The sequence below is a fragment of the Aethalodelphis obliquidens genome, unplaced genomic scaffold (genome assembly GCF_003676395.1).
Source record: "Aethalodelphis obliquidens isolate GAN/ISIS:26980383/991018 unplaced genomic scaffold, ASM367639v1 scaffold40, whole genome shotgun sequence".
In the NCBI taxonomy this organism is placed as follows: domain Eukaryota; kingdom Metazoa; phylum Chordata; class Mammalia; order Artiodactyla; family Delphinidae; genus Aethalodelphis; species Aethalodelphis obliquidens.
Window position 1 is genome coordinate 6759237 of NW_020837984.1, and position 22627 is coordinate 6781863.

Below are 22627 nucleotides of genomic sequence, written 5' to 3' on the forward strand. Positions count from 1 at the left end.
CTGGCCTACGATTGGCTGGCGGCTTTGATCCCCGCGCTCCCCGCCCCGCGGAGCTGGTACCCTGCAGTCTCCTGCTAGCGGGCGGGGGTGGCTTGTGAGGGCGCCGTGGCCGGTTCACGGCGCGGGCGGTACCGGCCTCTGCAGGTGACGGAGGCACAGCGAGGGCCGCCCCGGCGTAGAGGTGAGCGAGACGCCGAGGGGGCTCGCGTGCCGGTTGGGGGCGGGAAGTGTGGCGAGAGGCGGTACCGCTGGCAGCTAGCGGGTTCCCTCTGCGGCCTCCTCCCCTGGCGGCCGGGGTCCAGCTCGCCCAAAGTGCCTCCGAACGCCCCCACGCGCAACCCGCAGCCCGCCAGTCGTGCCTACTCCAGGTCCCCGAAGCCCGTCCAGCCCGCGAACCAGCTGAGGGACCCCCGGCGTCTGCCTCCCGGCCTCGCCCTGGGTCCCTGCCCCGCATCTTCCCCTCCGTCGCCTAAGCTGTCCGCCCCGCGCCTTTGTCCGCCCCTCACCCGCTCAGCTCTGAGAGCTTCTGCCCCTCCGGGGGAGGCGGGGAGACCGCGAAGGTCTGGGCTGCCCCAAGGACGTGCTGCGCAGCGAGCCTCTGGGCCGACGGTTTGCAGGGCTTTGATCTATTCTTCCTAGGTTTCAGCTGTGATTTTATTTTCCCCTTCACGATGAAAGCCAGCTGCTTCCGTTCTCATTCGTGGTCAGAAAGCCTGGGCACAAGGCTTCTACCCTAGTGCGGAATAACTCTGTTATCCCCCACCCTCTGTTATGCCAGAGGCCTTTGACCTGCCCTACTGGCCGCCGTCGCTTCCCACCTTCCTCTGCCCAGGGGAAGAAGTCTCTGTCTACAAGACCCTTTTTCTGTTTGAAAAAAGAAAAGGAAAATACAGATGCCAGTCGTGGACCTCTGGTCTTAATTACATTGGTTTTATTAATACATTTAAATAAACTACGATTGTGGGAATGGGGGAGACGAAATGAGGTGTGTTCTTTAAAAGTGTAGAGTATTAAACAAATAGAATTTTTTATTTTTGGTAAATAACACGTTTCACATTAAACTTTAACATCTTCTTCATGTTTATCATGAATGGGCGTAGATCTAGTAATAGTGTATAGTTTGAGCTTCAGACTTTTTCTTATTGGCAGTTTTCAATAAGTCTATACTTCTTTACCAGAATGGGAGGCACTGTGACAGCTATTCAGAGAATTTATTAAGGGTTATCCATCAATGCTATACCTTTCATACTTACATTCTGACTTTAAGGGATGCTTTCTTGAACATTCGTTTAACTGGAATTAATACTGGGTAGTTTTCCCTTTCTTGATATGATTCAGTTGTGTAAAGAAAATGTTAACAGAAAATTTTTTTTTCATATTTAGATGATTTAAATTATTCTTAAACGTATATATTATAAATGAGTAGTATTATATTGGAAATACACATACAAGTTTTAATTATTTTATATGAACAGTATATTTGATTAGATAACAAGTGCCTGCACATTGTAGGCCACAATAAATATTTTAGAAATTTTAAATGAATCTTTTTCGAAGCGAAGTAAAAAAACAGCACCCACGTCCTTTCCCTGAATTCTGTTTCAGACTAATTTTTATTGAGGCCCAAACAAATTGTAATAAAATACCCCATGCTCTAACATACTTCTCAAATTGCGTGGTATGAAAAGTGATGATGTGCTAGGCACACAAGTAGAGAACAGTGAAGTTCTGTAAAATCTATTTTCAACTGGTCTCAAGGCATTGTTTTACATTCTTAAACTAATTTTTGGCAATTTTTATGCCAATAATGGCCAAAATAGGAAAATAATAATAGCAATAATAAATTATTTATTGAACACCTTTTGTATGCCAGGTAGTGTGTTATATATATTATCAAATCCTTACAATAACCTCAAAGGTAGGTATTATTTTCCTTATGTTGTAGCCGAGACCACTGAAATCATAGGTTGTACTGCTGGAAATGGTAAACTAGATAAGAATCTAGATCTGACTTTCTACTCATTTTGTTGAGAGCATACTTCTTGGAAAGTTGCTGTCTCTCCTTTCATCTGTCACATTTATCTTTTTGAATCCGTTTAATCTGAGGATTTTTGGAATGGTAACGTTACCACTACAAACATTATGTAGTACTAAGTGCCAGGTAGTACTGTCCATATGTCCTCAAAAGTATGTGGGCTAGCTACTATTTTTCTTTGTTTTACAGATGAGGAAACTGAGGCATAGAGGTATGTAATCAGAACCAGATAATACCTTCAGTGGTAGAACCAGGACAAAAATTTGGGTAGTCTGGCTCCAGGGTCCATACCCAACATGATTCTGGCCCATCAACAAGGTACCTCTCTGGTTGCTAGGAAGCTGTGACTTTTAGAGTGCTTAGTGTTTTTCTTTGTTTCTTTTTAATGTTCATGCAGAAACATGTAGGATAACTTTATGATGTCTACCACCTGATGTCCTACATCAGTATTTTATGTAAACAATTACATAGTACTAATCATAGTTAACACTTAACTGAGAGCTTCTGCATTCCAACTCCCCATTCCAACATTTAAACATCTCACATAATCCTTAGCAGGATCCTAGGAGGTAGATACTGTTATTTTATGTTGCATCACATTTGTAAGGTGCTTTTATTGTCTTCAAAGTGCCTTCACAAAAATAATCCCTTTGATTATTTGTATGATGTCAAGTAGAGGTATTACCAGCACTTAATTTTTATTGCAGAATTTCAAATGACTTGCCTTGACTAACTTGTGTGGAGTTAAAACTCAAACCAGAGCTTCAGACTCCTATGTTCATTGCTTTTTCCACTATGCTGGTTTCTCAGTGGATCTTTGCTTTATACTTCTTGTCCTAAAATAGATAATATTTTTCCATAGGAACAGCTTATATTTGGAGATTATATTCCCAACCCAGATTCAACATCAGTTAAGTCATAGATATGACTAGCTGTAAATCTTTGTCATTATTTTCATCTGTAAATTTATGTTCTGACTTCATATATAATGCCTGGCACATGGTGAGGCCTCAGTAAATGTTAAAATTCTTTTTTTTTTAAATTTCAGCTTTATTGAGATATAATCGACATAAATTCTCAAAATTTTCTAAATTTGAAGGGAGTAGCTTCTTTTTCTCTTCGATACCACAGCCTTCTCCCTCCCTTGCCTCACAAACAGCTTTCAAAATTGTTTCATTGAATCATAACTAACTTCAAAATGTTTAGACTCTCTCTACCCTAAGCCATCATTCCCAACTGCTGTCTTCCCTATACTCTCACTTCTAGAATATAATGGAAAGAGCATGGATTTGAGAGTCAGTTTTACCTGGATTTGAGTCTTTGATCTCCCTCTTACTAGTTCTGTGGCCTTGTACAAATTATTTAACTTTTCTGAATGTGTTTCTTCATCTTGTAAAATTGGGGAAAGCATCTATCTTATAGGGTTGTGGTGAGAATTGAAATAACTTACATAAAAGGCTTAGCCCAGCTCCAGGCTCCTAGTAAATATTCAGTAAATAAGTTCTTAAAATTCTCTAAGGTTGAAGGAGGTAGCTTCTTTTTCTCTTTGGTACTGCGGCCTTACCCTCCTCCACAATACCAACAGCTATTATGTGTCCCTCCTCTGCCCCTGATGGCTCCCCTCTGCTTTGGCTGTCAGCAAGTGATATTAAAATGATGTTTGCCTGTTTGTATCCTCAACTCTCTACTAGTAAACTCCTTGAGGACAGGGACCATGCCATATTTATTATGGTATCCCCAATGCTTGGCTTATAGTTGGGACTCACTAAATGTTTATTGAGCGACATCCATTTGGAAAGCCTTCTAGAGACTTTTTTCTTGGTCATCCTGTTGCCTGAAGATTTTGGACACACCCTTAGTCACTTGATTCAAGGTCTTCTGGATTGAACCAGAGGATGTGTGATGGTAGGAGAGAGGGTGGGGAGCCAGATGACGAAGCAGGCGAAGCCTCCACTCTGCAGGTGTGAGTGCATGTGTGTATGTGTGTGGAGGTGCCTTGACTTTTTATATATGAGAGTCAGGGTGTTTGTTTGGGTGTGTGTAAGGGTTAAACCTTATCAGGCCAGTTGTCACATTGCTTCTGAAGATAAGGAATAAGGACTTTCCAAAAAATGTTTCAAACATATAAAAACAATGCTAATTTCATTTGTTGATATACTCTCCCCACCATATATAACTCATAATCACATGCGTAGTAACAATGATTATGCTTACCCTAAAATGTCAGATTAACTTAATTCTAAGTTTCGTTTGATTACATCAGTCAAAAGTATACTCGGCCTCCATTGTTTATAGCATGGACATTCACTCACAGAGAAATAAAGGAAATATGGCTTAGGACTGCAATGAAATTATCATTCTTTTTAACTAGCTTTTTTTTTCACAGTTTAGTTCTACCATCCATGAACTGCTAATCAAAATACAGATCAGGCATACATAAGGATTTTTTTTTAAGGAAGATATATTGTATTCAACTTTTTCTCTTAACATATTATTATGAAAAATTTTAAACATACAGCAAAATCAAAAGAATTTTATAGTGAACACTTGTATACCCGTCACTTATATTCTGCCCTTAACATTTTATCATACTTTTTTAATCACATATTTACCCATTTGTCCATCCTTCTATCTATCTATCCACCCATCCATAATATTCAAATGCTGTTATATTTGAAGAGATTTGAGCTATATATTCTGTTTTGATTTTAGGTCAGTTTTATCTTTCCTTTATGTAGTAGTAGATAATTCTTAGGAGATAATTCTTAGGAATGAATTATAACTGATTTATAATGTTCTGAAAACATTTGGATTTCAGACGCAAATAAATCTATTTGTCTTCTCTGTCTCTAGTTCCAAAAGATGAGTCATGGATATTCAGAAAACAACAATTTCCTAAACAATAACAACCAAATGGTGTTGGACATGATCCTTTACCCATTAATTGGAATCCACCAGACCATCAACTGGGAATCAGTGGCAAGGCTTGTGCCTGGATTAACACCCAAAGAGGTAAGTAACAGTTTTCCAGGTATCTACTGAAAAGAGATCAGAAAAAGTGATCAATTTAAAGGAATAACTGTTATACTAAGAAGAAATATTTGAGTTTTACATATTCATATGCACATATAAATACTGAATATGCATACATACGATGCAATTTGGCTAAATATAATCTATGTAAATTATATGATATATTAATCCACCTGGTATGTTTAAATTCAACCTTATCTTAAATGTTTACAACTGAATGGGTAGATAACATTTTTGTAAATCCAGTTTTATTAAATTGCTAATGCTTTGCTTTTCAAACTTGAGTAATGTACAGACCTTTTTAAAGGAAAAAAACCTTGAAAACTGCCAATGATGACTTAAATTATTATAGTGGAAATTAAATGTGCACTAACAATACTGGGTATAAACACACCTATACGATCATAAACCAAATTTACATTTTATAGACAAGTGAAAACTCAAACCAACACAATTCAAACTAATAAGCTTACTTAATGTGATAAGTAATAGTGTTTTGCTGAAATTAAATTGCTGATTATAATGCAAATATTTGTGTAGCCTCTTGTGGCACAAATTTTTTTGCATTTAGCCTGTACTGCCATGTGCCCTTCAAAGCCTTTACTCTTTCCCCACTTTTCTCTCTTTAACCCTCTACCATGAAGCTGTGTGTTGTGCCAGGACATTACTTGCCTTTCCTTGGCACTAACACATCTCTTCTCTGTACCAGGTTTCTTCTCCACATTGTCCTTTATTAAAATTAGCCGTGGGGGCTTCCCTGGTAGCGCGGTGGTTGAGAATCTGCCTGCCGATTCAGGGGACACGGGTTCGAGCCCTGATCCGGGAAGATCCCACATGCCGAGGAGCAACTAAGCCCGTGCGCCACAGCTACTGAGCCCTCGCACCTAGAGCCCGTGCTCCACAACAAGAGAAGCCACCGCAGTGAGAAGCCCGCACACCTCAACGAAAAGTAGCCCCTGCTCACTGCAACTAGAGAAAGCCCGCACGCAGCAATAAAGACCCAAAAGCAGCCATAAATAAATAAATAATAGAAAAATAAAATTAGCCGTGGACAATTAAAATATTTCTTGGTACCAACTTAATTTACAATTAATTTACAACAGAAAAGCGAATAGGCACGGAAATATTCTGTCATCCTAATGACCTGGATGATTTTATTAATGTTATCCTCAGAATCAAAACTCACAATCTAAAAACTCTTCTAGGGAACTCTTAGGTTTCTGGTAATTCATCTATGCACCCTAGTTGGAGAAACACTGACCTCAGAATTTTTTGCTGTTAAAAGGAACCCTAAAGTGGATGAGTCATCTCAGATTTCTAGAAGTAGAAAGGACATTAGTGATTTTACCCAGTAGGTTTTAAGCATATGCACCACTGCCTGGCCCATAATACACACTCAATAAATACCTATAGGATCAGTGAATGAACCAAATTCTACCCTCTTCTTTTACAGCTGAGAAAACCAGTACCCACAGGGATTACTTGCCCTCGGTTATGTTATAGGTCTTTGTGAAATGATGAGGGAATTTATTATTAAGTGTATGTTATCATTCCCTAATCTATACTTTTTCATCTTTTGGAATTTTACGTGTTAGGTTTTAAAACAAGGCAAACCTATGAATTTGACTATTTTTCCAACTTTTTATTGTGAATATTTTCAAACATACAGAAAAGTTAACAGAATAGTATAGCATCCCTATATCCTTTATTTGGACTCAGCAATTCTAGGTGTTTGCTTGATCTCTTTATGTAACTTTTTTTTTTTTGACATTTAGAAGTAAGTTTCAGACATCACAATACTTCATAGACTGTAGCATACATCTTAAAATAAGGATATTATTGCATAACTACAGTACCATGATCAAACCTAAGAAAATTAACAATAACTCCATCTTATCATCTAATATCCACTGTATATTCAAATTCACTCAGTTGAGAACTTTGGGTTTTTTTTGGCTGCATTGTGCGGCTTGCAGTTCCCTGACCAGGGATCGAACCTGTGCCCCCTGTAGTGGAAGCACGGACCCCTAACCACTGGACCACCAGGGAATTCCCAAGAAATTATTTTTTTAACTAAAATGCAACTAAATGTGAATCAGACTGTTTTTAAGTAATGTTATTTTTTTTTTTTTTTCGCGGTACGCGGGCCTCTCACTATTGTGGCCTCTCCCGTTGCGGAGCACAGGCTCCAGACACACAGACTCAGTGGCCATGGCTCATGGGCCTAGCCGCTCCGCGGCATGTGGGATCTTCCCGGACCGGGGCACGAACCCGTGTCCCCTGCACTGGCAGGCGGACTCTCAACCGCTGCGCCACCAGGGAAGCCCAGCAATGTTAATTTTTAATTAATTTCTTATTACTAAACAAGACATATCCTCAAAGAATACACACACAAACATAACACACACACATAAGGAAACAAGTGAAAAATCAGAATTATAAATATGACCCTACCTAAAGTAAGCTGTTGAAACCTTGTATTTATCCTTCCAGATTCTTTTCTATTCATATATGAATTCTTAAAAGTGGACATGTAACAAATGTACTACTTTGCTGCTTTGTTTTTCACTTAGCATATTGTAAACATCTTTATGTGTCAGTTGCTAGAGTTCTACATTTGATGACAGTATACTGTTATTTGAGCTAAATCATAATTTATTGAACCTTTTATTGGATATTTAAGCTATTGTTTCCAACTTTTGACTACTGTAACAAATATCTTATTCTTTTCTTAGGGGATAATCTCAGAAGCAGAATTGCTTCATTAGAGGGCATGTGCATTTTTAAGGCTTTTGATACATATTGTCCACTGGAAGGGTCATCCATGTTGTACTCCAGTCAAAATAGCCGAGTGCCTGATCCTTGCACTTTATATATCAAGTGTTATTTCTCTGTGTGTCTTTTCAAAATTCTTATTTATATGTAAATAAATATTTATATGATTTTAATGTTATCTCATCACAGTTTTCATTTCCCTTTCTTTAAATCCTAACGGATGAATGTTTTATATTTTATTGTTCCATATCCTTTTACTATTTGTAAATTTGTTGTTTTACTAGTTTAATAACAGTTTTCTATGTATTGAATATATAAACCCTTAATCTAGCTTATTTTTCTCAGTTTTTTTTCAGCCTATAAGTTATTAATGATAGTCTCTTGTATACACATGTTTAAAAGTTTATGTTAAAAATCTGTGAATCTTTTACTTTGATGTTCTCCTTTTTTGTCATGTTTAGAAACTTTCTCAACCTAAAGACTGTGAATAATATAAAATCACCTACATTTTGCTGACTACTTTTTATTTTACATTTAAATGTTGACTCCACTTGGATTTTTTTTTTTTAATTATTTTTTTGGCTGCATTGGGTCTTCATTGCTGCGCTCTGGCTTTCCCTAGTTGTGGCTAGTGGGTGCTACTCTTTGTTGTGGTGCGCGGGCTTCTCATTGCCGTGGCTTCTCCTGTTGCAGAGCATGGGCTCTAGGCACGTGGGCTTCAGTAGTTGTGGCACATGGGCTCTAGAGTGCAGGCTCAGTAGTTGTGGCGCACAGGCTCTAGAGCGCAGGCTCAGTAGTTGTGGCGCACGGGCTTAGTTGCTCTGCGACATGTGGGATCTTTCCAGACCAGGGCTCGAACCTGTGTCCCCTGCATTTGGCAGACAGATTCTTAACCACTGTGCAACCAGGGAAGTCCCTGGAATTTTTTTAGTTTTAACTTTTTTCCTAATGACTAGTTAGTTGTCTCAACATTTATTGAATAGTCCATTCTTTATTACTGGTTTGAAATTTTACCTTCAGATCTATTTCTCGACTTACCATTCTAATCCATTGATCTCTCTATCTAATCCTATTGACTGTTCTGTACTGACTTATTTTCAATATTGTTTTACTATCTGGTGGACAATAAGAAACTATATATTTTTTTTAAGGTTTATTTATTATTTATTTAATTTATTTTTGGCTGTGTCAGGTCTTAGTTGCGGCACGCAGGGTCTTTGTTGAGGCATATGGGATCTTTTCTTTGCGGCGTGTGGGTTTTCCCTTCTCTAGTTGTGACACGCAGACTCCAGGGTGTGTGGGCTCTGTGGTTTGTGGCATGCAGGCTCTCTAGTTGAGGTGCGCGAGCTCAGTAGTTGTGACGTGCAAGCTTAGTTGCCCCATGGCATGTGAGATCTTAGTTCCCTGACCAGGGATCAAACCCGCGTCCCCTGCATTGGAAGGCCGATTCTTTACCACTGGACCACCAGGGAAGTCCCAAAAATTATATATTTTTAAAGTTTCTTGAATATTCTCTTAATCTCTGGATTTTTTTTTTTCATTTTGAAGTTGACCTGTTGGTATATTGGAAGTAGAGAAAGGATGAATTAAAATTTTCTAGTTAAGCATTTACCTTAGCTAAAATAATGTATCTAATTTTTCCAAAGTGACTATACCATTTTATATTTTCACCAGCAATGTATGAGGGTTCCAATTTCTCCACATCCTTGCCAACACTTTTATTATGTCTTTTTTATTATGGCCATCCTAGTGTGTGTGAAGTGTTAACTCATTATGATTTTGATTTGCATTTTCCTAATGGCTAATGATGTTGACCATCTTTTAATGTGCTTATAGGCCATTTATAGAGCTTCTTTGGAGAAATGTCTATTCATATCCTTTGCCCATTTTTCAATTGCGTTGTCTTTTTATCATTGAGTGGTAAGAGTTCTTTATGTATTCTAGATACAAGTCCCTTGTCAGATACGTGATTGGCAAATATTTTCTCCTATTTTGTGGACTGTCTTTTCATTTCCCTGATGGTGTCCTTTGAAGTACAAAGTTTTAAATTTTATTGAAGCCTAGTATATCTAATTTTTCTTCATTGCTTGTGTTTTTAGTGTTTAAGAAACTATCACCTAACCAAGGTCATGAAGATTTTTACCTATATTGCCTTCTAATAATTTTATAGTTTTAGCTCTTATACTTAGTCTTTGATCTCTTTTGAGCTAATTTTCTTATATGATGTGAGGTAGGGGGTCCAACCTTTCTTTTGCATATAGATATCATGTAATTTTTGCTTAAACACAAAAGAAGATTTAACAATGTACTTTAAATTATTCACAGTTCACTTGCTTTTTGTTTAAGCAATCATGTGTTCATTTCAAATATTCAGGTTTCATAATTTTATTATTTCATAAGTATTAGAAATTGTTGTAAGCTTTGTTAAATAAGATAAACCTACATTCAGTTTCCAATATAGCTATAAGCATTACCTAAAAGATATCAGAAGAATCTACAGTTTAAAAGCCTACCTAGGGCTTCCCTGGTGGCACAGTGGTTAAGAATCCGCCTGTCAATGCAAGGGACATGGGTTTGAGCCCTGGTCTCGGAAGATCCCACGTGCCGCGGAGCAACTAAGCCAGTGCGCCACAACTTCTGAGCCTGCACACCTAGAGCCTGCGCTCCGCAATGAGAGAAGCCACCGCAATGAGAAGCCTGCGCACTACAATGAAGAGTAGCCCCTGCTTGCTTCAACTAGAGAAAAGCCCACTGGCAGCAACAAAGACCCAATGCAACCAAAAATAAAAAATAAATAAAATACATTTATATTTTAAAAAAAAGCCTACCTAACCACTTTCACTGTTACAAAAAATAAACTCATTTTGTAGGAAAAATGGATTCAGTTAAATCACTTATATTCTTTATCCTATAGATGTACCTGTGAACCTGTACATTCTTCTAATCATTACAGCATTTTTTTTCTTTGCCAGGCCTTCATCACTGCTTTTTTCAGTCCTCATACAAAAAATATTTTCTGTTTCTCATTTATCATATTAATTATTTTTATTTAATTTTAAGACTTTGCTTAAAGAGGTGGGCATACATACTGAGTATAATATTTTAGTCTAAACTTATGTATCTTTTTGTTTTGTTTTTGTTTATTCTTTTGGCTGCACCATGGAGCATGTGGGATCTTAGTTCCCTGACCAGGGATCAAACCCATGCCTCCTGCAGTGGAAGCATGGAGTCTTAACCACTGGACCTCCAGGGAAGTCCTACACTTACGTGTCTTTTAAATGCATTTTCAAAGGACTAAGCCTTGAATAGGGATTTCTTTGTAGTAATAGTACTATAGTACTATTAGTAAACAATCTTTTCTGAAAACGGTGCTTAATATCTAGTGGGCACTTGATAAATTTTTGTGTAATAAATGAATGATGACATACCCAATGCATTATTCACTTAATATATACGTGTATACGTGATATATATTTTTCTCCTTTTGCACCTCCCAGATTACTTGGTCTGCTATGCAATTTGCCACCCACGTTGCTACTGATGGAGATTTAAACATGAATGCTATAGAAGTGTTGTTTGACCAAGACCCACATTAAGGAAGGCATTTTATGTTGTGACATAGTACACACTTAGAAATGACATTTTCGTGAAGGACTACTTAGCCTTATTATGCTTAATGCACTCTTGATATTTTCTAATCTATTGCATTTTATTTCTTTTTTTTTAGTTGCTAATCTGGACTTTTCTAAATTGATTCCGTGACTAACAATGGGTTAAGGGAAAACACTGTTCTAGAACAAACTGCCCAAATATGTGGCCGTGAAGTGTTACTACAGTATTTTGTGCATGGTGAACCTCACTGTTAGTAAGAACAAAGACTCATTATTTTAATAAAGAAGATCTAGTGTCACAAATCAGATACTTTTTTTTTTTCTTTGAAGGTTAGAATTTGGTCTTGTTCCTGGTGGAAATTCAGTGTGAAAATAAAAGCCAAGTTTTTAACTAAATTATTAAAATTATCAACTGATGATAGACGTAGACCGTGGGGAAATATGGTTGATAAAGGCATTCTTCATTTTTCTACAAAAGCATAAGTACATTATGCCTTTGAGTTAAAGCATATTTTTTTAAGAACTACCCTGAATTTTAAAAAAAAAAGTAAGTCAGAGGCTTTCATGTATTGAAATGTGCGCTAATTTTCTAGATGTTACCCAAGAGACTAATATTCACTTATAAAAAATGATTTAAAACCCCCCAGACATGCATTTCCTTCCTTTATGTCATTACAGTGTGCAAAGAGGTTTGATGAACTGAAGAACAGTGGAAGCTCACCTGTGGACAACCACTGTAGTCCCCTCATGGCTGCTGGAGAGAGTCCTGTTGAAACTTTAGCCACGTATATCAAATCCTCGCTTCTTGGCACACAAAGAGAATTTCAGGAGACTCCAGTTGGTCAGGATGCAGTTTCTAAAACAGGTAAGGTTTTAAAAACAAAATGCAGTGCTTGTCCTTATGACAATTCTACAAAATATTATGCATTCCCATCAACTTTTCTTTATTTAAAGGCTAATAGAAACATTAATAGAAAAATCTATTAGTATTTTCCTGAGCTTTAGAAATTTGTCTTTGCTGTATTTAAAAAAAAAAGTGTAAATGTTAACATACAGGTCAAACACCATTACCAAAAAAAGCTTTTTACTTTATCAAAATTTACTACTCCAGTCCATTAGCCTATTTATGTTATGTTGTAAATTTTAAAGGGATTTGACCTGTACCTTTTACTTAATTTTTTTTTTTTACTGGGAGAATCTTGCTTGCCTCTCATGTTATCTTTGCTACAGCTCCCCTCTATTGGAGTCAGCAATAGCTTCAGATGACATAGCAGCAGTGTAGAAGTGATGTTTTCCACAACTTCATTGGAAATAATAACTGGTTTTAGAAATCTTCAGTGTAGTGAATTATTTTAATTTCAGCAGCAGCAGAGTATTGATATAAAAATTTGCTTCAGGAAGAGAAAACTGTATTGTAGGCTTTTGAAAATTTGACCCCATCCCTACACACCATGTTAGTATTTTTTAAATCTTCAGTGTAATGTTAGCAATTTGTGATCCTTTTTTCGTACTGTTTTTTTCCATATACCTTTAGAAATATTAAGGCACCTGACAAAGTACCACCTTTAAGTACTCTTGGAAACCATGAATTTATAGTATAACCATTCAATAAGTAAAAACCCATTCTCAGTTAGAAATGCTAACCTCCCCCCTTTGTTTTTGTATGTGTTTGTTTCTGTATTTAAGGAAGACATAGTATAGCTTCCACAAGGAATTGTTCTTCAGAAAGTGAAAATTGTACTACTCATAATGGTGGAGAAAAGACTGAAGAATCTGAAGGGTAGGAGGCTGGTTCTTTGCTAGATAAGCTTTAATATGAATATCAACTTTAAATTATAAAAATATGATTGCTAATTTTATATATCAGTTACCATAATTTAGGAATTTCACATTATGCAATTGCTGAAATAATTGAAATGAGGGTAGTTGATGTGTTGAACTATAAACAATTGCCTGATAGGTAAACGTATGGCTTATTCATATAACTTATAAATTGGACAACAGTTTTCCACTTTAAAAATTCATTTTCATCTTGTAAGTATTAGAAATAACATCTATTAACATAAAATTTTGAAAAGTGAATTTTAAAACCCAAAGAAAAGTCTCTGCCATTAGTTCTCCAACTTTATTAAAGAAACTGGATGTGTGTTTTAGAACTATTTGAATATAATTACTCATTGTAGAAATATTTAAAAATTAAAATACATCTTTCAATATAATGCAAGTTTTGATAATTTTGTATTGTTTTGTGTATTTTACATACAATAAACTGCACATATTTAAGTATTCACTTTGATGAGTTTTAGCCATATAACCAATGAAGATAAAGAACATTTTCATCATCTCTAAAAGCTCCTTTGTATATTTTCTGTTCTGATAGTTTTTTATAACATCTTTATTGATATATAATTCACATACCATAACATTTATCCTTTTGAAAAGTTCTGGAGATGGATGGTGGTGATAATTGCACATCAATATGAGTGCACTTACTGCCAGTTAACTGTACATTTAAAAATGGCAAATTTTGGGGCTTCCCTGGTGGCACAGTGATTGGGAGTCCACCTGCCGATGCGAGGGACGCAGGTTCGTGCCCTGGTCCGGGAGGGTCCCGCATGCCGCGGAGCGGATGGGCCCGTGGGCTGTGGTCGCTGGGCCTGCGCGTCCGGAGCCTGTGCTCCGCGGCGGGGGGAGCCGCATCGGTGGGAGGCCCGCGTACCGAAAAAAAAAAAAAAAGGCAAATTTTATGTTATGTGTATTTACCACAATAAAAAAATTCACCCTTTTATAGTTTAGTGAATTTTAGTTTATTCACATAGATTTTTTTTTCCGGCCGTACCACGTGGCTTAGTTCCCTGACCAGGGATTGAACCCACGCCCCCTGCATTGGAAGCACAGAGTCTTAACCACTGGACTGCAGGGAAGCCGCCCTCACATAGATTTTTAACTGATAGGTTTTGGGTATGGCACAAAAATTTATCTGATAAATTAATTAGGATTATCTAATTTCATGTTGTGCCCCAAAAAGCCACAGAAATTTCATACTTCATTATACCAGCCATTACCTGTTTATATTTTGACCACAATTTCTTTGAAAGAACAACTTGCAAAGTTACTTAAATTCCTTTGACTTTGACAGAGCATTGATTATTAATCCTTTTTCTGTAGCCAGTTTTGTTTCAAATGTAATTTCTCTGTATTAAAAAATTTTTTTTAAATAAATTTTAAAATTTATTTATTTTTGCTGTGTTGGATCTTCGTTTCTGTGCGAAGGCTTTCTCTATTTGCAGCGAGCGGGGGCCACTCTTCATCGCGGTGCACGGGCCTCTCACTATCGCTGGCCTCTCTTGTTGCAGAGCACAGACTCCAGACACGCAGGCTCAGTAGTTGTGGCTCACGGGCCTAGTTGCTCCGCGGCACGTGGGATCCTCCCAGACTAGGGCTTGAACCTGTGTCCCCTGCATTAGCAGGCAGATTCTCAACCACTGCGCCACCAGGGAAGCCCCTAAAATTTTTTGAAGTTCAATTAAACACACATTAAATTCATATTATAGGGTAGTCTGTCACTTCCTATCTAATCTCTTCCTTTTGTAATGACATGAAGGCAGTTATGGATCACACTAGTGTTTCTTTTTGTGGTGATGTAATTTTCAAGGGCATATAAATTCAAGGAGTATAGAATTTTTGAAGCAATCTTTCTGATGCATCATCTAAACTTATTCTTAAATTGTTTTTTAAATATGTAAATAAGCATGTTGTAGTCTTAAGAATTTTTAACCACATTTACTAATTTATATTTATTGAATGCCTAGAAACAAGCTTTCTTGCTGTTAAAAATAATAAAGTACCTATGCTAATTTTTTGATACTTCAATGAATAATTTTAACTGTTTTTCCTATTTATTAATAGTAAGAAAATTTTAGTATTTAATCTATATCTCCATCCCATACCCATTACCATGTAAAAGTGCTGTTTTATGTTCCTCACAAGAATTAGAATGTATAATTTAATTTTTCTTTGTGAATTGGTATTTTTAAAAACATTATAATTAACTTATAATTTGAAAATAAATTTAAAACCCTGTAAATTATAATAAGTTCTGTGGTAAAAATATTTTTGTTTTATTAAATCAATAGCTTAACTAAAATTAGTCAATTTTCAGATACAGATCAGGTTAGCAAGACACTTATGAAAACTTCTGAATGTCAAACCCTGTAAAACTGATGTGTGATTAAAACCTTGAAAAATATCTTGTTCTCATACTTCCAATAAATGTCAATATTATTGGCTCCTCTTCTAAAATTCTAATAATTTCATTTCTGTGTAACATTTTTTATGAAGGCCAAACATGGTGATCCATGTATGTGATGAAGCAAAAAACTTGAAAGAAGATTTTATTTGCCCGCGAGATCTTTTGATATCAGAAATGAAGTACTTTGCTGAATATTTATCTGTGGACGCCCAGCGCTGGGAAGAGGTGGACATTTCAGTTCATTGTGACGTTCACATTTTCAACTGGTTGATAAAATATGTTAAAAGGAACACTAAGGAGAATAAAGATTGTGAGATGCCCACTTTAGGTAAAAGACAATCTATTGCTTATTTTGTAGTGCAATTTTTGTGTCAGCTGGAAGTTGCTTCAGGCCAAACATGAAATGTGGAAAATTGTTCAAACATTAGTATTTATGCTCAGATTAGTAATCACCTTTTAGGAAACTGATACCTCACCCTTTGTAAGCCAGTTATAGTGAATTTATGGCAAATGGACAGGTCTCTAGATCAGCTATTTTCACTGTATGGTACAGTGACCGACCACTGGAGTCCTAAAGATCCTTTTAGAGGATCCACAAGGTCAAGAGAATCTGCTTAATAATGCCAGTATGTTGCTTGTCTTTCTCTCTGTGTTGACATTTGTTCAGATGGTGCAGAAGTAATGGAGGATAAAACTGTTGGAGCTTTAGCACACATCAAGGAAGGAGCATCACACTGTCTTAGTGGTCACTGTGTTCTTCAACACCACGTGCTCATAGGAAAAAAGAAAACAAAAAAACATTTTCACTTAAGAATATCCTTGATGAGGCAGTAAAAATTACTAATTTTATTAACTCTTGACTCTTGAGTATACATCGTTTTGATATTCTGTGTAATGACACAGGAAGTGCATTCCTGCTGCACACCAAAGTATGATGGCTGTCTGAAGGAAAAGCATTTATTTGTACAGTTGCTTGAGTTGCAAACTAGCTGCTTTTTTACGAAACCATTTTTACTTGGAAGAATGGCTGACAAGTTATGGTTATTCAGACTTAGGCATTTGGCAGATATTTTCTTTCTCTCTCTCTCTTTTTTTTTTTTTTTTTTTTTTGGCCACACCATGCAGCTTGCAGGATCTCAGTTCCCTGACCAGGGATTGAACCCAGGCCACGACAGTGAATGCCCAGAATCCTAACCAGTAGGCCACCAGGGAACTCCCCAGACAAATATTTTCTTGAAAATGAATTCAATGAGCCAGTCAATTAAAGGGATACAACTAACAATATTTGTTGCCACTGATAAAATTCAAGCTTTCAAGTGAGACTTAGAGTATTGGAAAACTTGTATCTGCTTGCATGTGCTTGACAGTTCCTCAATATTTAAAGATGTTTCTGATGAGACTGGTGAGATTTTGTGTGTGTGTGTGTGTATTGTGCAATGAAATGTTTCAACATTTGGAAGATTTGCATAACTCAGTGAACCAATGTCTTCCTAGTGACCAATGCATGATGTTAAAAAAAATCATGCATGGGTTGAAGGTCCACTCAAAGTACAAGATAAATCAGTGGATTTGAGATAGCAGAATAGGAAAAGTTCATTGATATGATTTCAATTCCCATTGCAACTAACCTTTAAGAAAGACTACTCACAAATTCACTGTGGAAACAGATACAAGAGAATCTAGCTGTCTTCCCTTAAGTCATACATTGAAGAGATTTATAAAAAAATGTCCAACAGTGTTATTTTCACCTATTTTTTGTTTCTATTGGAAAATATAGTTATTTTTCATAAAATATGTTAATATGTAATTAGTTCATTATTTTTAAATGAATATTTTTTTTAAATTTCTGTTTTAATTTCCAATATGGTAAATTCTGATAGATATAACCCACATAAACAAAAGCTCTCCAGGAATTTCAGTTTTTAAGATTTTTTTAAAGGGGTCTTGAGAGCAAAAGTTTGAGAACCAGTGTTCTAGAGGATCAGAAGACTAATTACTAAGTAATTTTTTGCGGGCATTGACTTGTATAGGAAATCACACTGGTGGTTTAATGAAGTCTTTCTGTGCATGAGAATTGCAATTTACAGTAGTGGCAAAATATTTCTAGACTCTTGTTGTAAATAAACCTATACTGACAGTATATAAGAAGTCTTCTGAGGAAGTTCATAATTTAATACATTTTTGTGACCAAATTAATAAAAAAGGTTTCTAATGGTCCTTAAAATTACAAAATTGCTAACTCAAAATTTTCAACCAGTCAGAGCCCAGAGATTCCAGACCATGCAGATATGTATGTGTGAAATAAAAATCAAAATACGTAGAGAGAAAAAAATTACTGTTTGATCTAGTATGTTTAAGAACATAGTACAGGTTAAAAAAGTGGTGCAAAACTGGTGTCTCTGTAATCTTGGACATTAAATCAGTGGCTACAAATGTAAGCTTTTATAAAAGCAATCTTTATTCTAACTAGGAAAACTACCAAAATTCTTAATTAAATTGCTGATAATCCAGACCTTGTGTCTTAATTGGAATGGGTTATATTATATTTTCCTGAGGAACTTTTTCACCAGCTCCTTCCTCCCTTTACCATTGCTCTTTGAGAACCTTTAATCTAGAATTGTTACTTAAGGAAAGATTGGGATTACTTATTTTAATCATTGCCTGCATAGTCCTTTATTTAGGAGGATTGTCTTAGTACTATAATGGTAAAAATCACAGTTTTTTTCTTTTTCTTAAAAATATACCTCATGGGAGATGACTGAAGATGTTTTACTAAAATGATAGATAGCATCAACCGGCATCCGCCTTTCCCTGGTTGTGCCTCCGAAGTCTGCCTTTAGGAAGTAATTTTGCATTTCTGCAATAGTAAATTTTATATTATCTTTCAGAATCTTTTAAATTAAGTATTTGTTCATAACAATCATTTGAACCACATTTGAAGTAGCTTCACTGTCATTTTTGTGTGATGAGTTATATTCACAACTTTAATTATCTTTTTCCCTGGTTTAGTTAAGGAGAAGTTTGCATATATCATATCTTTAGCTGGAGTCTTTTTACTTGATATGAGTCTAATTCCAAGGCAAATTTACTATGCATTTTCTCTATACTGTAAGTTTTAACATTGCATTTTCTTTCTTTCATGTATATAAGCCATAGTAAGATTTTATTAAATTGTTCTTATTAAAGTAACATCCTCTTTTAAGGTGAGAAGGGCCTGTTCTAAGGAGATTGAGGTACAAATCCAAAGGAGAATTTAATTTTTCTCTCTTTTTTTTTTAGAGCCAGGAAATGTCATTTCGATTCTTATTTCTTCAGAATTTTTGAAAATGGATTCATTAGTAAGTATTAATAAGAGATTCAAGCTCTTTTATTCACCCATACTTGATTTAACATATAACTTGATGTTTCCTTCAAGTATCTAGAAAATTCTAAGACATCTTCCTGAAGTAGTTGTTAATTCAAGAGTGTGATTCATTAGAATAAACTGCTGGTGTTTGGAGGTACTTTGTTCTATTGGGAAGGCTATTGTTAAGGCTACTATGTATCGTTAGTATATGATGCCTATAAAACAAACAATTTATCCTCAAGGGAGGAGTTAGCTGTTGCATTAGGTGAAACTAAACAGAATTAATTTTACCCCAAAAGGGATTTTGCTCTGAAACCAAATTAAATGAAAATTAATTGGAATACATTTGTTTTACTATTAAAGTAATTGGTTTAAGCATGTTTTACTTATTTGTGTCTTTCATTTATAGTTCAGCAAATTAAGAACAAATACCCAACTACTAAAAAATGTAATTTTGTATGTGTAAACCACATGCTCATGTCTGTTGTTTAAGAATAGTTGATAAAACATAAAAGCATAATATATACATATACATATCAAGCTGTAACATTAAGTATATTTGTTTTTCTTCTTTTACCTTTTATTTAATAAATATCTTTATGGTTCAAGTGTTTTTTATATGTTTTTTGTGGTTTAAATTAACATTTAAATGAATATTTGCTTTTAACCTCTGGTAAAACTAAGCAGAGCAAAATACCCCTTTGCTGTGTTAACAGATGTGAAGTTTATTTGTTTGAAGTTTTATTAGTTCCCTGTATTCTTTGTACTCCTTAGTCCCTCTCCTTTCAGTTGTTGGTATTTATTGCTTCAGGGGAGGGTTATAGAAAAAAAGCGGAGACTAAAAGAGTCTCTGAGTTTTGATTTTTGAAATCTAAGCCCTAAAGGATGATTTTTATGCCATAGCAAAATATTTAGAAGAATGCATAATTAACCATTGCTGTTTTTCCCCAAAACCCAAATCTACCTCAAAAAATAAATAAATACATCTCACAGTGAAGAAAGGGGAAGAAAGTCAGAGAGCAAGCACAACACAACTGAGAAAACGCTGAAGTGACTGAAACTGTGTTTCTGCCACTCAGAGAAACAGAGGCTTAAAATTATCACTAAGTTTAGTTATAGGAAGTCACATACCTTGTACCCTTGAGTTTGTGGACTAAAATTTGTATCTGCCACAGTCATGAAAGATGTTCATTACATTATCGTTTGAAATATTCTAAGAAGTGTGAAAATTATTTTTCTAGCTATGTTTGTACAAATTTGACCTGCTAGACCACTTTGGAACAGTGTAGATTAACCCAAATAGGCAGAACTAAGTTATTGTGTAGCAATACATGGATTAGGCTTTTAATGAATCTTATCTTTGAAAAGTATTGATATGACATTATCCTTTATGCTACTGTCTTCAATATTCATTTTCTGTTGTGTTTTTTGTTTAGGTTGAACAATGTATTCAGTATTGCCACAAAAATATGAATGCCATAGTAGCTACCCCATGCAACATGAATTGTATTAATGCAAATCTTCTTACACGTATAGCTGATCTATTCACACACAGTGAAATTGATGATTTAAAGGACAAGAAAGATAAGTTTAGGAGGTAATTTTTAAATTTTAATTTAATTTATTTATTTTTTTAAAACTTTTGGTGGCACCGCACGGCATGTGGGTCTTAGTCCCCTGACCATGGATCGAACCTGCACCCCCTGCAATGGAAGCACAGAGTCTTAACGTTGGATCACCAGGGAAGTCCCTAAATTTAATTTTAAAAGTAATGTTCCTATTAGAAGAAATGTATTATTTCTATTTCATTTTAGTAAAAATTCTATATTTAGAATATATTTAGAAATCTATTTCCATTTTATTTTATTATTTTTTTTTTGCGGTACGCGGGCCTCTCACTGTTGTGGCCTCTCCCGTTGTGGAGCACAGGCTCCGGACGCGCAGGCTCAGCAGCCATGGCTCACGGGCCTAGCCGCTCCACGGCATGTGGGATCTTCCCGGACCGGGGCACGAACCCACGTCCCCTGCATCGACAGGTGGACTCTCAACCACTGCGCCACCAGGGAAGCCCTCCATTTTATTTTAAATGAAGTAAAATACATCCTGAGCCAGTGGCTCAGGTAAAAATTAGTAATTAAATTGGTTACGCTGAATAAGACACATATAAGCAGATTGTGGTGGTGAATTATGTTAAAAATTATTAAGACAGGCCTTAGTATAAAGGGGAAGAGTGATATGAGATGAGGTCAGCAGCACTTAGGGGCTGTTTAAGTCATAGCAAGGAGTGTATACTTTATTCTAGGTGGAATGGAAGCAGAGGAGCGGCATGATCTGATTTGTTTTTAAGAGCTCAGTCTATTCTGTGTGGAGAATAGACTATAAGAATATAAGAAGCAAGACCTGTTAGAAGTCTAGTGCAGCAGTCTAGTGAGAGATGAAAGGCTTTGGACTAGAGTGGAGGCAGGGGAGCTTGAAGGAAGTAGATGGATTCAGAATATGTTAATAGAAAGATTTGACAGATTTTCAAATGGAATGATGTGGCAAGAGAGAAAGTATTTTAGGATAATTACTAGGTTTTAAGGTTGAGCAACTAAGTGTGCTAGTTTCATTAATAGAGAGGGCAATGACTGGGGTGAGGGGAATCAGGAGATGGGTTTGGGTCTTGTTAAGATTATTTAATATATTTAATATACTTCTTGGACACACAGGTAGGATGGCAAGGAGCTAGTTGGATATGTAAGTCTGAAGTTTAGGTCAGAGGTCAGGGCTTAAAATAGAAATATAAGAGTAGGTGAGGTTTGAAACCATGGAAGTGAATGAGATTTCCTAGCAATACCATATGCTCTCCCCTGAATTGCAGTGGTACCTTTACTGTAAATCAGGAAACTATACGTGTGAGGTCTCTTTCTGAATTCTCCATTTTGTTCTGTTCATTTCTTTGTCTGTACTTTTATCAGTAGCACACTGTCTTAAGTACAGTAGGTTTCTAATGTTTTTTGGTATCTAGTAATCTGAATTCTCCAGCTTTGCCTTCCTTCAAGATTGATGTCTTGGTCATTTTTTTTTTTTTTTTTTTTTGCGGTACACGGGCTTGTCACTGTTGTGGCCTCTCCCCTTGCGTAGCACAGGCTCTGGACGCACAGGCTCAGCGGCCATGGTTCAGGGGCCTAGCCGCTCCGCGGGATGTGGGATCTTCCCAGACCAGGGCATGAACCCATGTCCCCCGCATCGGCAGGCGGACTCTCATCCACTTCACTACCAGGGAAGCCCTGTCTTGGTCATTTTGTATACTTTGCATTTCCATATGAATTTTGTAATCAGCCTGCCCATTTTCTCTTCTTTCCCTCTCATACACACACACAACCCTGCAGATTTGAGGGTTAATATTCAACCTGTAGATTTGGAAAGAGACATCTTAATAATAATATTGAGTCTTTCAGTTCATGAACACGGTATAACCCTCCACTTATTTTAGCAATGTTTTATAGTTTTTAGTGAGAGATACTTTTCCTTTTTTAACTAAATTTATTCTTAGGCATTTGAATTTTTTGGTGCTATTGTAAAAGCTATTTTTA

At 36.3% G+C, this 22627-nt stretch overlaps 1 protein-coding gene across 3 annotated transcripts in view; it reads left to right on the forward strand.

The window, feature by feature from the left end:
- The first annotated feature begins 70 nt into the window (after positions 1 to 70).
- The window catches only part of SANBR (SANT and BTB domain regulator of CSR), a 64779-nt gene continuing 42222 nt past the window's right edge, over positions 71 to 22627 (forward strand). The window contains exons 1-8 of one of the 3 annotated variants that reach the window (XM_027131776.1): positions 86 to 181; positions 2225 to 2246; positions 4889 to 5047; positions 12133 to 12319; positions 13141 to 13234; positions 15796 to 16034; positions 18986 to 19044; positions 20489 to 20649. In XM_027131776.1, the coding sequence (XP_026987577.1) occupies positions 4898 to 5047; positions 12133 to 12319; positions 13141 to 13234; positions 15796 to 16034; positions 18986 to 19044; positions 20489 to 20649 (890 nt within the window). In that variant the 5' untranslated portion in view covers positions 86 to 181; positions 2225 to 2246; positions 4889 to 4897. Of the gene's footprint in view, positions 182 to 2224; positions 2247 to 4888; positions 5048 to 12132; positions 12320 to 13140; positions 13235 to 15795; positions 16035 to 18985; positions 19045 to 20488; positions 20650 to 22627 lie in introns of those variants that run through there. The other 2 variants (XM_027131775.1, XM_027131777.1) reach the window with 2 other exon arrangements.